This window comes from Taudactylus pleione, unplaced genomic scaffold (assembly GCF_031769625.1).
Source record: "Taudactylus pleione unplaced genomic scaffold, aTauple2 ptg000017l, whole genome shotgun sequence".
NCBI lineage: Eukaryota > Metazoa > Chordata > Amphibia > Anura > Myobatrachidae > Taudactylus > Taudactylus pleione.
The window spans coordinates 11,405,433-11,423,032 of NW_028284419.1; the positions used below are offsets into that span (position 1 = coordinate 11,405,433).

The 17,600-nt window shown below is 44.0% G+C and overlaps 1 protein-coding gene across 1 annotated transcript in view; it reads right to left on the bottom strand.

The window, feature by feature from the left end:
* Positions 1-15,581, bottom strand: part of TADA1 (transcriptional adaptor 1) — a 75,588-nt gene extending 60,007 nt beyond the window's left edge. Inside the window, exons 1-5 of the mRNA XM_088481903.1 lie at positions 15,364-15,581; positions 13,154-13,245; positions 10,385-10,450; positions 8,915-9,000; positions 8,034-8,243 (exon numbers count right to left, since the gene is read on the bottom strand). Of these exons, the coding sequence (XP_088338029.1) occupies positions 8,034-8,243; positions 8,915-9,000; positions 10,385-10,450; positions 13,154-13,245; positions 15,364-15,437 (528 nt within the window). The 5' untranslated portion in view covers positions 15,438-15,581. The remainder of the gene's footprint in view (positions 1-8,033; positions 8,244-8,914; positions 9,001-10,384; positions 10,451-13,153; positions 13,246-15,363) is intronic.
* Between the last annotated feature and the right edge of the window lie 2,019 nt (positions 15,582-17,600).

A 17,600-nucleotide genomic window follows, 5' to 3' on the forward strand; every position in this document is an offset into this window, starting at 1 on the left:
GTGGAACTGTGTGTTGCATACGCTGATAATGGGTCCCTGCAGCTAATCTTAGCATCAGTCAGGACCGGTATGGCGCTGCTTAATATTTCCGCCAAGATGGTTAGTCAGATATGTCTGACCAGGAGATAGAGCGCGAATCTGCACCAATTTTTTTTTTTATTTTGCTATCCTGCAAGTCATGAACTGCAGGTATTAGTGCGGAGGATTTGACTCAGAAAGGGTTATGTATGCGGCACCATCTGGTGCCGGGCCCCTTACACGACCCCCTTGGGCTGTTTGTTTCTCGGGATCCTCTCCATTGCGGATCGCCGGGCGGGCCCCATTGTCGTAACTCACTTGGGGTTACTTCACCATACTGCCCTTCTCAACTCAGGGTATCTCGCAGTTTCTTGCACTTTACCCCTGTGTCACAGACTATTGCTCCCTGCCGGGGTTTTTTTTTTTTTCACAGTACATGAATTACCTCCGGTACCACAATGATGTGTAATTCCCCTTGCAGGGATTACCACAACAGCCATCCTGGGTGGATGTCGTTTTTCTACGAAATACAAAATGACGTTACATAAGCCCTGTGGTTACTTCCCAGTTGGCTCTGCCACGAACTGGATGATGTATTGGGCTCTTTCTCTCTCACATGGGGGGAGCCGATTTTAAGTATTATTATTATCCCTGCTTTGGGGATGGTAGCCAGGTTCATTCTGGTTATAGAGAATGTTAATCCTGCACCTGTATCATACATTCCCCATTTCTGTCCAGCGGGTGGATCTCAGGACGGCAGTCTGGCTGTCGCCAGTTACGAGGAGTCACAAAGGCCTCCTGTTTGCCATTCCCTGAGGGTCATCACAAGTAATACAAGTCCACCCCAGGAGGTGATTTCTATGTTAATCGTCTGTTACCGGCGTTAACTCACCTCCCAATCCGGCCTGGATGGATTTTACGGATCCATTGGTGGTAAATTTGCAGGAAATCAATATACTCGCTTTCAAGGGCTGTTGCCCGTCCTGCCAGGGCCATCGCATGGTTGCTTAATACTATTGCATACTGGGCTGATGCATTTGTAACGTTTTTTTTTCCCCTCCAACACGTCTGGGGTTCAAATGTCTTTTGCCACTCACATGAAATATAACAACTGCATATGTGGGAATACCTATATTGGATGCCAGTCTTCTAACCTTCTGGGTTTCGGCTGCAATACCCTATGGTTGCGCTCTGGGAAAGCAGAGGTGCAGACACCATCTATGGGGAAGATCTTGTTTAGTACTCACATTGACAAGATTGTTGCATCATTGGCGGTATCACTAATGGGAAGATACCGTCTTTAGCTACTCCCACTACAATCGACTAAATCTGTTAAGTCTTTTGGTCCTCAGGGTCAGCCTAAAGGCCTGTTTTTTCATGGCTGTCGGCATCCACGGTGGCCACCATATCCAGTGCCGAGCAGACCTGGACTTCCAGACGACCCTGCTTCTAAGCCTAAGGATAAACCTTCAGCCTGACGGGACAGGTCTACATCTGGGGGATTCCAGAGTGAGATACCAACTTTCTCAGTTCACCCAGTGCTGGTGTCAAGTCACCACGGATGCTTGGGTAGGAGTCGTAATCTCTCACGGGAACGGCCTCTCATTGCTCAGGCGGCCTCCTCACAGGCGTTTTTACAAGGGCCCTTCTTCAGACCCGATCAGGGCCTTACAAACCCAGAAAGCTATACAGTCTTTGCGGTAAGCAGAGCTATTTAGACCAGCCTCACTATCTCAGCGAGGGACTGGTTGTTTTACTTTCTTTCTGGGGCAGTGGCCAACTGGTCCTCATTTGCCTATCCTCTGTCTCAAATCCCTGAATCGGATTCTAAGGGTGCTTGGACTCAGGAGGAGTCCACCATGCTCCATCATCCGATGTTTGGAACCTGGGGACTTTATGGTATCTCTGAATATTCAGGACACGTACCTACGGGTACATATAGAGCCCTCTCATCAGCATGGGATCAGGTTTGCTGTGCCACGGCAACACTTGCAATTTTCGGGCTCTGCCTTTTGGGACTGTCCTCAGCCCCATCGGGGTTTACCAGTTTTATGGATTTTCTGACAGTTCACCTGTTCAGTGTATCTGACTGCTCCAGTATCTGGACAGCTTCCTGCTCTTAGCAGGATCACCGAGGTACTTTACAGCCAGGTCAGGATAACCGTGGCTTCTTCACGGCACAGACGGGGAAAAAGTCCTCTCTGCATCCTTCACAGGGAGCCCTGCTGGATTCTCAGAATCTGAGAATTCTTCTGGCGTAAGACAAGTTCTCCACTCTTCAACTAGGAGATGCGGATGTCTACGCAGTCGACATATGTCATTACTCTCTGTGATGCGCGGTCAAATATCCAGAGTGTCTACCTCTGGAAGGATGGAATGTGCTCAGTTCCATTCCAGGCCTTGCCATAATTGGCTCCTCTCCAGATGGATAGAGCTTCTTTCATCGGATCGCTGTTCAAACGATGATGCTCTCTCCGGAGGTGACTCGGTCTCTGTCCGGGTGGCTATGGCCATCTCGTCCAGGGTATTCTTTGCTACGGACAGTGTCTGGTCCGCATTCATTTCGGGGCAGTTGGAAGTTTGTCGCTTCCGCCCTGCCAATTTACTTGTTGGAACTTGGGCCCTCATTAAGAGGCGGTCGTTAGATGCAAGCAGTTGCACTGAATCAGGGCGGCCGCTTGCATCTTGAACGGCCGCCTCCTTGTCGATCGTTAAGCTGCGTGCGCAGGCCTAACCATTGAGTCGGTTACGAGCGACCGACTCTGAATGAGGTCCCTTAGGCTGTCTTGAGCCTTCACTCTGGCCTAAAACATATTTCACGGTAAACCTGAAGAGGTTCAGTCCAACAGTGTCACTACAGTGGTTTCCATCTAGGCAACACTGGAAGTTAGGTGGCAATGACAGGAATGTGACATTCTGACATAGTCAGACAGTCTCCTCCTGGCCATCTCTGCAGTGTTCATTCCCTGAGCTCTCCATTGGGAAGCGGGCTTCCTCAGCCGTCACGATGTGCATTCTGGGGACTAGTCTCTCAAGAGAGGTTTCAACTCCTGGTGAGCAAAGAGGGCCTCCCTGAGGTGATCGTCATGGCCTACTGACTATCACACACTACCGGTGTTACAGTTCAGCACTAGGGGTACTGAAGCAACCTTCAGCGACTCTGTCCGTGAAGTGGTCCTTCCACTTTGTGTACCTGTGTCCTACGGTCTCCCTTTTTCCTAGAGGTATTCAGAAGTTTAATTCGAGACGGAGGGGCTTTTCTTCTGGTGGCTCCAGTTCGTCCCAGACGTCACTGGTACTTAGATTTTCGGGGTCTCCTCATCGATGCTCCGTTCCTACTGCTTCACTGTCTGGACCTGTTGTCTCAGGGTCCTTGTTTTTCCCTGGACCTGGATCGTTTGTCTTTGACTGCGTCCCTACTGTGGTCCTAGGGCTTCCCTGGCTCTGTCATCATTGAAAGGTTTAGAGCACGTAGGCCAGACTTTGCTGGGATCTATCACAGTCTGTGGCATACATAATTCTTATGGTATCGTACCTGTCGCTACGATCCTCCGGTGATTAGGATTTGCAGAAGTTCTGGCATTCCTTACAGCTGGCTTGAGTCTCGCCCTCTGCCTGGCCTTCCTGTCAGTGCGGATGTGGAATTACTCCACTCTCTGGTATCCGGTTCATCCTCCAGGGTGTTTTTTCTGGATTATGCCTCCCTTTATCTCATTTGTGGCTCCTTGGGATTTAGTAGTGGTTCTTCGTGCCCTCCTGGGACTTTCATTTGAACCACTAGCCTTGATAGCCATTACATGGTCTATAGCTTAGGCTCTCTCTCTCTCTCTCTCTTATGGCGTTTGCATCCGCCAGGAGAGTGTCGGAATTGGGAGCGTTCTCAGGTGGCTCCCTCTACTGGATGGTTCACCATGTCAGGGGTGTGAGTTGCACTCGCCCTGGGTCTTTTCCTAAAGTGGTTTTTAAGTTCCATATTATTCTGGAACTTATGGTACTGACATTTTAGTCAACAGTCCTCTCGGCTGGTGTGGAGTCATTGACTGTGGTCCGGCCTCTCCGGATTTATGTGATCCGTTCAGGTTCCTTCAGGATCTCAGCCTCCTTATTTGTTGTCTTTGGACTTCACAGGGAAGGATGGCCGGCCGATAATTTGACATTGGCTAGATGACTTTGAATGACTATCACAGGGGCCTACACATAGGATAGGTCTTTCTGTTTTGGTTGATACTTATTCTACTTGGGCTGTGGGTCCCTCGTGGGTGGCTCTCTGTGGCGCCTCGGCTGTTCTGCCTTGCAAAGTGGCCACGCGGTCTTCTGTCCACACCTTTTTAAGGTTCTATGCATTGGTTTCCTTTGCCTCTCAGGATGCTTCCTTTGGGCAACGGATTCTCCTCTCAGCACAGGAGCGTCCCCATCCTTATAAGGACTGCTTTGGGACATCCCCAAGGTCAACCCTGTGGACCCCCTATGGACCCTGAAGTAGAAAACAAGAGATATGGTAAGAACTTACCTTTGTTATCTCTCTGTTTCTACGAAGTCCATAGGGTCCACAGGGCGCCCGCCCTGACGCACCTGGCTTCATATGGGCTGTGTTACTGGTCACCGGCTTCCAGTCTCCTTCTCTGTGAGTATGGTTATTGAGTGTTCCAGTCTTCTCTCTCTCTTTCTTTCCTCCTCCGGCCTTTGGCTACTTACAAACTGAGGTGCCTCTGGCTTGGGGGTGGGATTATAGGGAGAGTGGACCCAGTGCATCCTGGGAGCTAAAAGCTTTAACTGTGTGGTGCACGAATTTGGTTCCCAACCTATACCCCAAGGTCAACCCTATGGACTTCGTAGAAACAGAGATAACAAAGGTAAGTTCTTACCATATCTCTTGTTTTCTCATGCAGATACACCAGCAGACGCACAGAGAACATATCATTTTAATTAACAGAAGCTGCTTGTGCTAACTATTCACATCACTATGTGAATAAGATGCATAAATAAGTATTTACAGGGATAAACAGGGTTTATTTTGGGAAAGACTGACCTAAGAGGTAATGCTCTTAGGTGTTCCTAATTCCTCATGGTGGAATTACATACTCGTGACCAGGGGTGTATCTAGGGGTTCGAGCACCGCAGGCAAAGTAAGGGACTGGCGCCCTCCCAATCATTTTAAATAGGGAAACAGAACAGCTGTTAAACTCAGCAACACATTTATAATTTGCTGAATGTTTACGAAGAGGTTTCTGCAATTCTGTAATATTTCAGTCAGTACTGTAGTGAGAGAAATATATATATATATATCCACATAGGGCAGCACTCCCACCTTGAATCAATAATGTTCTGGTGCCCTCCTAGGTATCCCCCATGGGATCCAACATATCCAGACGTAGAGGCGGCACTCAGAAATCAATCACCAGACTTGAGACAGAATAATATTTCAACGTTTCAAGACCATTTACGAGATAATAAATGGTCTCGAAACGTTGAAATATTATTCTGTCTCAAGTCTGGTGATTGATTTCTGAGTGCCGCCTCTACGTCTGGATATAGATAGATTTTATATATATATATATATATATATATATATATATATATATATAATGTGTGTCCCACTCTGCTATCACACAGTTACGGTATACTGGGCACACATTTGCTGATGTGTACCCGGAATACATATTGTACCGTGGGTACACACTGAGCAATGTAATCAAGGACGGAATGATCGCTCGTTTTGTCCTTCATTAACTGCAACGCCACCGCATGCGATATCGTCCAGTTGGCCGTGCAGCACAGCTGACCGGACAATATCGCATGAGACCGCAGGAGTGTGCACATAGTCAGTAGACACTATGCGATCCACGCGATCTATCATTCTGATCCGCGTTGGGTCGGTAGATCATTCAGTGGATCGCAATAGTGTGTGCCCGGCTTATGTGTTGTGATGGCATACACCTATCAGTACTCTGCTATTCAACAGAAAGTTCTGTAGTGACATACACCTGTTCTCCACTATTATACCAGTGTTATAGAAATGTAATAAAACAGCAAATAATCTCTATATGTAAAGAGAAATCCTTTCTTGGGTACTCATTGCTTCACAATAAATAAACACAAGGTTTTTTTCTCACATACAGTACAGGAGAATAACGGTTGTAACCAGTAAAGAATATATACATAAAATGAGCAGATATTGCTTGTGGGTTTATTGAGGGTGAAAATGAGATTGTGGCTGTCTGCTGCATGGCTGCTAAATACAGTTTATTACAGAAAACAGGACTTACATTTACTGTTCCCACACACCAGGATAGTGCTGCCCTGTGGTTATTAGTCTGATGCACACCACATAATATTAGAGGCAGGGGGTGTGAGAAGCGATTAGGGAGGAAGGGCAGGGGTGCACTGACAGAATGACAGAGGGATGTTTGTTAATTTTGCTTTGGGAAGGGGAGGGGGTGGGCTGATTCAAGTAGCATCATCTGTCTTTGCTTATTTGCATAACCCCACCCCTGAACGCCACTGATAGGCTCAGCTTGTTCTCCTTGCCTGGGGAGTCCAACTGTGGTGATTGGTTGATGCTACTGTCAGTTACATTTGGGGACCATGCCTCTTTCCAGGGCTGTTACTGGAGAGGTGAGCGCCCATTTGACAGAGCGAGCGTGTGGGGAGGGGGCAGCGTGAGCATCATCACTGGTATCACCGGCATTGATATCCATCCCAGGTCCGGGCACTGTGCGGCAATAGCAGGAACTGCTCCCTAGGGGTGCAGTCAGAGTTATTATCCCCAAGATGGCGCCCCCCTTCATCCAGCGCCCCTGGTGACTGCCATCCAGGCCAAGGGGTAGATACGCCCCTGCTTGTGACTCTGTTACTTGCTAGTTGAAGTTGTTGTGTGATGTGACAGTTACTTTGTTGGCACTCCATTTTATGAAGTGTAATAAAACGGTGTTGAATTAGTACCTGGTGTCAGTCTGAATAATTTAAGGAACCCAGTATCCTCAAAGAAATGTTTGAGCTATTCACTAAGAATGCCCGTTAGCATTGCGTCGGTGATGTGAATGGTCTCTTCAGAATAATTTCTTGTCCTTCCAAACTCCGATGTTATAACTGAGAAATGGAAAACCTTCCTCCTTGCACCATTTTTCTAACCAAATAACATCCCTAATGTGGACCATACCATCTTCCTCCATCTCCTGAACAGGCAAAACTGAACATGATACAGAGGGCTGCCTAACCAAGCTTATTTTCTAACAGACAAAAAGCTTGCTGTACTGTTCAAACATCAATGGTTTGTATATCATTAGTACCAACATGTACCTCTCTACCTTCAGTCAGTGATTCAACAATTTCTATAGTAGTTTCCATCAGGCACAACTAGATGCACATCTTCATGCCTACGCATCACACCGCCACACTGTTTTCAGCACAGCCATCATCACTATTATCGCCACTTACACCCACCCTATGCTGGGTGCAAGAGAGTTGTGTGAAATAGGAGTTTCCTTGGCATACATACACCTCAGAATAAGACGCAACTCTGGCCACACGCCCTAGAGAAATGGCTGAGATACACCCGGCTCAGAATTGCCCAGAGATACGCAAAGATGCTCATGTTTGCTTATGTGGCATGTGCAGGTGGCTATTACTTGCTAGATGGGGCACCATACAAAGCTGCATGTGACTCAACCGGCCCATAGTGCTATATTCCTAAGTGATCTCTGGGTGAGTGATGAGTGACAGAGATATACAGTAAAAAGTACCAAATTCCTGATTGCAACCTGATAATCTCACTGTATAAACATGGGAAAAGAGTGGACAGTTCTTGTATCTCCAGCATGCTGTAAGACATACAAATGCCTAACAACCATTGCACTGTAAAGATCCACAAATTCATAGAATAAAAAGGATTTTGCAGACCAATTCAAAACGTTCTTTCCATACTACTGATGTTTTTAAAACTACTCATTTATGTCCTCATTGCACTTCTGTTACAGTTACTGCATTAATGAACCATCTAAAGCCATCATACTAACCTCCAATGCATGGATAACGATGGTCACTGCCTCCTCTGTTACATTGTCCAGTCCGTGTTCATAAGCAGTAACAATCATCCGTCCCTCCAGTTGCCCGCGGGTGGGCAGAGTCATTGTGTGAGAACACAACTTCAACTCATCTTCTTCTTGGGGATCCCGGCTCATAAACTGCTGAGCTCCTGCCAAAGGATTCTGGGGCTGGAAACGATGCTGGTAAGGAGTCAAGTAGGGTGCCATTAGGTTTCCTTTCATTTTAGATGGACATGTCACCTACATAAAGTTGGGGCAACTATTTTGTGGACTGATATAATATTTCCATTAGGAACCAGTTCGTTGTTCGAACCAGCGTTCAATAATATTAGTCTGGGAGACCCACAGTGTTGTCACTGATTCCTAGCATATTATTAGGCTGTGTTCTAGTGCAACACACAAAATGGATGTTGCCAGCGTGTGCAAGTGACATGTCATATTTAAACATATAGAACCAGAATTATTATGTGTTTGTTACCAAATATCTATTACAGTACATGAAATGGAAATACCTAAAAATATATCAGCCTTAGCAACAGATTGGTGCTTTTATAGAAAATGCAATTGATCTATCTTACTCGCAAATACCAATCATTTGCTATGTTGCGGCTGTACAAAGAATTTTCAGCAAATTCCGAAAGAATGAATTTGGAGTTCAGTCCATGTACAAAGACACTATGCCTCACCTTCAACCTTTCTGATGTAGTTATTATGCTTTATATTTCACTAATAATAAACAGAATAAAAATAGTGTGCATTTAATTAAATCGTACACACCAAAAGGACCATGAAGAAATGAACTGCACAGAATGAACTATTCATCTTCCTTTAGAGCATATAAATGAACTTACATCAAATTTCTGTCGAACAGATGAGATCTTTTTCTTGCCCTTTGGTTTTCCAGGTTTGGTTGCAGAGTTTAATGCTCCGGCCCCCTCTTGAGCACAGGAAAGGGGGAAGAAAAAAAAAGGATCATTTCTACAAGTGGATTTCAGAAAAAAATTCTCCTTCTCTTCTTCTTTAATCATAATGATTTTAAAATCATGCACTCATGCTAATTTGTTCCATGTTAGTACACAGTAACATGGAGCCAACTGGCATCAGATAAAATAGACTGGTTATTAGGCTATCTGTGATTAGCTGAGTGGTGTAAAAGACTGCTCCTGATGGCTGCCTGGCTCAACGGAGCTTAACTCATTGTGCATCGCGTTACTTTATGTGTGGGGCTGTTTCTCAGCCAAGGAAGTGGGATCACTCACAATTTTGCCTAAGAACACAGCCATGAATAAAGAATGGTACCAAAACATCCTCCAAGAGCACCTTCTCCCAACCATCCAAGAACAGTTTGGTGACGAACAATGCCTTTTCCAGCATGATGGAGCACCTTGCCATAAGGCAAAAGTGATAACTAAGTGGCTCGGGGAACAAAACATCTAAATTTTGAGTCCATGGCCAGGAAACTCTCCAGACCTTAATCCCATTGAGAACTTGTGGTCAATTCTCAAGAGATGGGTGGACAAACAAAAACCCATAAATTCTGTCGAACTCCAAGCATTGATTAGATAAGAATGGGCGGCCATCAGTCAGTAGGTAGGCCAGAAGTTGATTGACAGCATGCCAGGGCGAATTGCAGAGGTCTTGAAAAAAATGGTCAACGCTGCAAATATTGACTCTTTGCATGCACTTAGTGTAATTGTCAATAAAAGCCTTTGACACTTATGAAATGTCTGTAATTTTTCTTCAGTATACCATAGTAAAGCTGGCCACACACTAGAACAACTTTCATCCAACCAGCCAACTAGTTGATTGGTTGGAATGAAAATCTGGTAAGGGATGAAAGCAAATGACAATCAGCAATTTGCTCCCAAATGCTGGAAAATGGACTAAAAACTGTGTCTGAACAAAGTGTTTTGATCAAACATATAACAAACTTGTCTGACAACCATTTTCATTTGTTTTCTGGCATTTAGGAGCAAATTGCTGATCATCATTTACGCACAGACATTACCAAATTTTCATTCCAACCAATCAACTAGTTGGCTGGTTGGATGAAAGTTGGTCTAGTGTGTGGCCAGCTTAACATCTGACAAAAAGGTCTAAAAATACTGAAGCAGCAAACTTTGTGAAAATCAATACTTGTGTCAGTCTCAAAACTTTTGGCCATAGCCGTAATATGAAACACAAACTAGGTGATCATCTCAACAGTAGTATTTGTAGGAATATTATGAATGTATTGTATTCTGGCATCCATGAATTGGTTTCATAAAAAAAAAAAAAACAAAAAAAAAAAAAAAAAAAGAGTACTTTATTAATTTACTTACCAGGAGAAGAAATAAGAATTTGGCAGCGAGTAAGAATAGCCAAGAGAAAATCATTGTGAGAGTGCACTGTAAACAAAAATATACAGTATTTTCATTAACATTAATGTCAACTCGGTGACAAACAACATTTCTTGTCCAAAGATTAATACACAGTGTTGCTATATAATCACTGTTTTCACAAGGGATGTAGTTAAGAGACCGACGGCCTCTCTATACCGACGCTGGAATCCCGACGGGGAGTTAAGATAGGCGTGGAAATACCGTTGCCTATCTTAATACCGACGTCGGATTCCAGGAGGACGTGTGACCGAACTAAGGTAAGTGTAGTATTAGCCACGGGGGATAGGGTTAGGTCAGTTTGTGTTAGGTTTTTTATTGGGGGGCAGGTTAGGGTTAGGCAGGAAGGTGGAGACTTAGGTTTAGGATCTAACGGGGAGGGTTAGGGTGTGGATTGGTTAGGGTTAGGCTGCAAGAAGGGAGGGTTAGGTTGACAAGGGGGAGGGTAAGTATACTTACCCGACCCATGTCGGTATACCAACCATCGGGATGCCGCTGTCGGTATTGTGACAGGAGGCATCCCGACAGCCGGCATTACATACCCATTCCTTCAATATGATTGATCAAGTAGATAAATCATTCATTTCAGACCAATGGTTCAGGACAGATGTGCATCAGAATTTTGTGAAACATTCATGCAAGTGTTGAGGCAATAATAATATTGAATAATGCTCAGTGGCGAGATTCCATTCCCTTCTTACACTGAACTTTATTATAGGTCGCATGAGGTGCAGCTGTCCTGCCTCTGTCACCACAGCAGGGACAGCACTGACACAGGGTGCGGTGGCTGCCGGGCTCCGGGATGCACATAAGATCTTGCGCATGCCCAGTGGTGCCAGTCAGGAGGCGAGACACAGCCCATCAGAACTAGGCTGATGTGCTGTGGGCTCTGGCAGGGATCACCGGAGGGGAGAGTTTTCACTTCCCCACTCCGGCAGACGAGATATTGTTACATATCGTTGGTACTGCTTCATGCCTCGCCGGCGAAGCAGGAAGAGTTATAGCAGCACAATCTATGCCACTATTATACATCTCCCTCATTATGCGTACACACTATATAATTGTTCCTTCTGATCCTTACTATCACTTATTTGTCCTAATAATCGTAAGGAATGGAGATCTACATTCACAACTATTGGGAGATCTGTCTTCAAGTTGTCGTCAGACTGTACACACTGTCAGATATCTATAAGCGAGAAAGTGTGTGTGTCTGTCTGTACTTTATGCAGGTCAAGAGTTTTGTACCTAGCTCCACCAATTTGGCATTATGGTGTAATTTGACCAGGATTAGGTTTTTGCCTAGGTTTGAACTTTGTCAGGGCCGCACACTGTCACACAATCCTATAAAACCTTAAGCACCCTTAAATTACAGAGGTTCTGGGGCTGAGGAGCTAGCTTCATACACACACTGTCAGCTCAGTACTCAATACATTCAGACTGTGGCAGGCAGCATAATCAATCCACAATCTTTGATCCTGGCAAAGTTTAGCAAAATAGAAATTACAAACAGCATCAGAGATATATTGCACAGTGCCACTGTGGGCAGGCCCCTTCTGTCCAGGAACGGGACACTTCAATGTTGGTCTGCAGAGTGATTTCAGGGGGCGATTCAGCTGCGGATTATTGGGAGTCTGCGCATGTGCTTGACCCGTACTGCGATCCTGCACGCAGTCCAGCAGAAGACTGTCAGTGATTGACAGTCTGCTGCCGTATTTGGGCGGAGAGGTCTCCATTTCCCAAAACGGTGGCACATCGCCATTGTTGGGGGAGGAGTGGAGAGGCAGTATCTCCATTGGCTGACGAAGATTTCCTGGCTTCTTTTACTCATCTACGGCAGCCGGCCTGCGAGACCCCATGGTCACTCAACCTGCCAAAGGAATCGCAGATGATCAGAAGCTTCAGATCAGTACTGCATGTAGGTCTCCTGCTGCACTATCATATTACAGCTATCGCAGCTGCCTTGCCATAGCCTACCTGTCCGCAGCTGAAACACCCCCTCTGTTCTGCAGTTATTTCTGAAACTCAAGTGATTTTGGAAGCTGTACTGATTTCTGTTCTGTAACTTAGTCTACTCCTGATATACCCCATTCCAAACGGAATGAGAATACGCCTGCCTGCACTGTCATTTACTCCTAATTTGTATAGTTCTCCAGGTTATAAGCGACGACAATGTAAAAAAAAAAATGAAGGCTGCAGGTGTACTTCAGGGTCCATTCTTCAACCCGGGCAATGCCAGGTATCCCATCTAGGGTACAATATTGTGACCAAATGTATCTAATTTTTTAGCATGCTTAAAGATCCAATTATGAGATGAGACAAATTTATCTCAGATACATGGAAACTGTGGGGCATATGTATCAAAGCTTGATGTGAGATAAAATTGTGAGATATATATCACCAATCAGCTTTTAACTAACATTTTGCAGGTTGTGTTTAAGAAATGATAGCTTGGAGCTGATTGGTTTGTGATATATATTTCACAATTTTATCTCACATCAAGCTTTGATACATATGCCCCATATGTGTGCACACATTATACTATTCTCTGGCATATCAAACAATTCTCAGCTGCTCTGCCAGAGAATTGTATAGTGTGTACCCAGGAACGCGATGCATCTTTATCTTACATTTCATTGGGGAAGTTCAATGGTCAGAGACTGTGTGAAATCAAGCAGTATAGATAATATATAAGTTACATTAAGTTACACATACCATTCTCTTGTGTGAGAAGCCGTCTGGCTTCAACGTCAAACTCCTCCTTACTTATTTTCTGCTTAAACCAGAGTTTTAGGTTTGCCCAATATCTGAAACAAAAAATGGCATCATTCAATCTTTTGTTCTTGGCAAATCTGTAACCAATGCTAGAAGTTTATTATTTGATTTTTTTTCAACAGTGCTGGAGCTATGGTAGTAGGTCCACTAGGCCACAGGTTGTCAAACTCGGTCCTAATGACCACAAACAGTGCATGTTTTACAGGTCTCCTCACAGAATCACAAGTGAAATAATTAGCTCCATCTGTGGATCTTTTAAAATGTGTCAGTGAGTAATGAACACACCTGTGCACCAGGCAGGAGACCTGGAAAAATGTGACCTGTGTGGGGTCCTGGGGACTGAGTTTGAGAACCACTGCCCTAGGCAAAGCTTCATCACTTCACCCCTTTACCCCCAGCATACTGGGAGTGTATCATGCCTATGTACAGAATTAACAAGTCTATGGGGGGAATTCAATTAAATGCGGATTGAATAGCGTCGGGAGGGAGCTTCCGGAGCTGTTCAATTCAGTGTGCTGTTATGTCGGAGAATGCCGGTTCTCGCGACATAACAAGGGTGTTAAGGCACGAGAACTGGCATTCTCTGACTAAAGTGCCAGGCGTGCGGCTGTTAGTGCCGCACTAAGGAATAAAACAGCTGCGCGCCCGGCACTTTTGTCGGATTTCTCCTCGCATCCTCAGGGGGGTGCAAGAAGAAATCCTTTGCCCGCCCAAACAGCATGGTGTATTGAATAGCTTCAGGAGCTCCCTCCCGCGGCTATTCAACATCGCACTGAATTGAATTCCCCCCTATGTAGCTAATAGTGTGCATCAATTATTACTGTTGCGCTAATTGTGTAAAAGTAAATATGTGAATAAAAGGAAAAAATTTATTTTACATAATGCCTGTAAAATAAACTGATTTCATTCAATGTTCAATCAAGTGAGAGGCCTGTATATTACAGCAAATACATTTTCTATGCACATACTGTACAGTTAAGATGCACGTCATGCTCGTGTCAGATATGAAAACAAGAATCATTGTATCAAATGAGACTGTACATATTTGCCATTTTACATGCATTTAAAATTACATTGCATCAGGTTTCTTAAACACACACGTGTGTTTAAAAAATGTGATGCAATGTGAGTTAAGTGCATGTAAATAGACAAATAAGTACTGTCTTTATATATTTCCCCATACATCTGGCTTTGACGAGTAACTTCCTGTGTTTGAAAGAAAAAAAAAAAACAACCACAGATTTCATGAATTTATAAACTAATTTAAATGTATATAATAAAATGTGTAACTTAGCATAATGCAGACTGTTTTTATAAGCTATGACAGTACTGTAATTGCCAGTGTGACATTCATAAATGTAATAAACAGAATACTTTACCAGTTAGTTTTGATTGCCCAATGTTTGGTATGCATTCACTTTGTTCGTATCACTAAATCACCACCAGAATGTCAAATGTCATGACGTTGACATGGTTAAAATGTTAACATTACCATTAGGTTACCTTAAAAATGGCTTGTTGACATTGTGACCATGTCAACCTTTCATCGGTGTCGATATGCGGAACATGTCAACGTGCTGACAGTCTCATGTCGACATGGTGACGGTTGACCCAATATTGCGATCTCCCAATTGTTTACCTACACATTACAATATAAATACCTCCCAATAAATGAAGGTAGTACTGGTGCGATATGTAGGAGTGTGAGTCATAAAAGGAAAATGTTCCATTGAAACATTCTTTGTAGCACTTTAAGGGAATATTATTTGTAAATAAAAATCCAAATTCATAGGAGGCAAACAGATTATATACATTTCTATTGTTAGGAACCAGATACAATTTATTAAATAATAATTCACATATCAAAACCTGCCAACTGTTTACAGTCAAACACTTCATTGTACGAACTGGGGGAATAACAGGGTTATTATATGTACTATGTATGGAACTGTCAAACAAATGGACATATTATAAAGGCCTGTTATTAGATCTAATTGGATGATTTCACTGTATAATAATGACGGCTAGAGCAGTACGGAAAAAGGTAATTGCAACGCTGGGTACCACTAGAGCGGGGAACGGATATAACTTTAGCCCGGGGATGTGAAGGCCTGCCGGTACTCATACTATGACAGATAAAGTTCACTCACTGCTTCACGTTTTCACCCAGCGCTTCACTCAGACCCTTCTTAGCTGCTTCCAACTCGCTTACAAACGTCGCCATAACCGGAGATTAGAATATAACCCCATACGCAGGGCGCCCGACCATTTAGGCCCAAACTCGTGCAGTCTTAAAACCACAAATTAACCCCCATTGTGTTGTTCCCATTTCGGAAACGTACAGAAAATAATGCCGCGGGAGGGCACACAAAACAAAAAACATAAAAGAAAGGTATTTTTTTTTAAGTGAAGCTTTATTAGCAAAGAACATATGTACACTGTAAACATTAGCATTAGATAATGAGTTTAGGTCATAGAGGTAGTAGACAACGTATTATATTATTATTATTATTATTATTATTTTATTTTAAAGTAATCAACACATGCTACTTACATTTTTTTCAGTGAGTTTGTGGTTCTTTTCACTAAAGGTGCGTACACACTGGGCGATAAAGTGGACGACTGAACGATAACGATATCGTTATCGTTCAGTCGTCCACTTTATCGTCCATTTTTAACCCCAAAAAGATGAACGATGACGACGACGCGCGTTCCGGCGGGTTGTTCGTCATCATCGTTCATCGGGCTGACATGCAGGCCAACCTGACGATCTCGTCAGGTTGTTGCATGTCAGGGAATGGGGGAAGAGAGCCCGGCGCTGAACGGTATAGTTAATGATATCGTTCAGCGGCTGTGCTCAATGTCATGAACGACATTGAGCACAGCCTGCCGGTGGCACACTACACGATATCGCTCAGGGAGCATATCGTGTAGTGTGTATCCACCATAAGTGTGTTGATTGTCTCACAAAGTTTAAATGATCGTAGCCAAACAGAATTTTGTGGGATTAAAAATGCATAAACAATTTAGGGGTCAATCCTAATCCATCTGAAGGGTGCGAGTTGCCGTTGTAATGGCGTTAAAACGCCAGCAATGGACCAGCACCTCGTACCGTTCGCCGGCCGCTCCGAGCCAGAATTCGCTTAATTTTGCTCGGAGCCCTATAGGATTGACCCATTAATTTATTGCTGCAAAACAAGCACAGTTTTCAATTTAATAACTCCTTTCTCAAACAATGTAAGTGCATACACTAACTTTATTGGGAGCTAATTGGCTGGCACCTTATCACTTTCTTATCACTTTTCACTCTGTCTCCTAACACTGCTTAGTAAATAGACCCCTTAGACATTACCATGATTGATAATAATAATGAGTGTAGGACACTTGGGCTCTCTGCAATGAGTAGGTAAAGTAAACAAGTACCGTAAATATTAACAAATAAAAAACACCACTAATGGAACAATTTTCCCTAATGGTTTCAATTGCTGATGTTAGTATGCCTTCAGTCTGGTTCATAATAAGATCCTGATATATTACAAAATGTTCTTCCCTCACTTATACCATCATCTCATACTTACCTACTCTCCTGGAAGTTGGCGGAGGCTCACGGTTTTTGGGTAGACCTTGCACCCCTGGATGAGTGTCCCAATCTCCCACATCCCACCCACTTCCTAGTGAAAGTGGCAGGATGAGGAGATAATTGCTGGGAATCACTGCTCTATATGAAAGGGACAGGGCTAAATTATGCAAAACTGCATCACCATCTCCTCGCGGCCCCGCGATTTGCGTCAGTTTGCCATGATGGGGACAGGGCCTAATGACAAAGGAGCCCGGCCCTGCCCACCGAAGTGTCCAAATTAGGGGTGTGCACCGGCCCCTTTTTTATGTTTTGGTTTTGGATCTGGATCTTTCTTCGTGTTTTGGATCTGGATTGGTTTTGCCAAAACCAACCTTCCGTGTTTTGGGTTCTGGGTTTTGTGTTTTGGATCTGTATTTTTTTTTAAAAAAAAGCATAAAAACAGCTAAAATCACAGAATGTGTTGGTTTTTCTGCTCCTATGCTATTATTAACCTCAATAACCTTAATTTCCACTAATTTCCAGTCTATTCTGAACACCTCACACCTCACAATAGTGTTTTTATGTCCAAAAGGTTGCACCGAGGTAGCTGGATGACTATGCTAAGCGACACGAGTGGGCGGCACAAACACGTGACCCATCTAGGAGTGACACTGCAGTGGCAGACAGGATGGCAGTTTGAAAAACTAGGCCCCAAACTGTACATAATGCAAAGAAAAAAAAGAGGTGCAAGATGGAATTGTCCTTGGGCCCTCCCACCCACCTTTATGTTGTATAAACAGGACATGCACACTATAACAAAGCAATCAT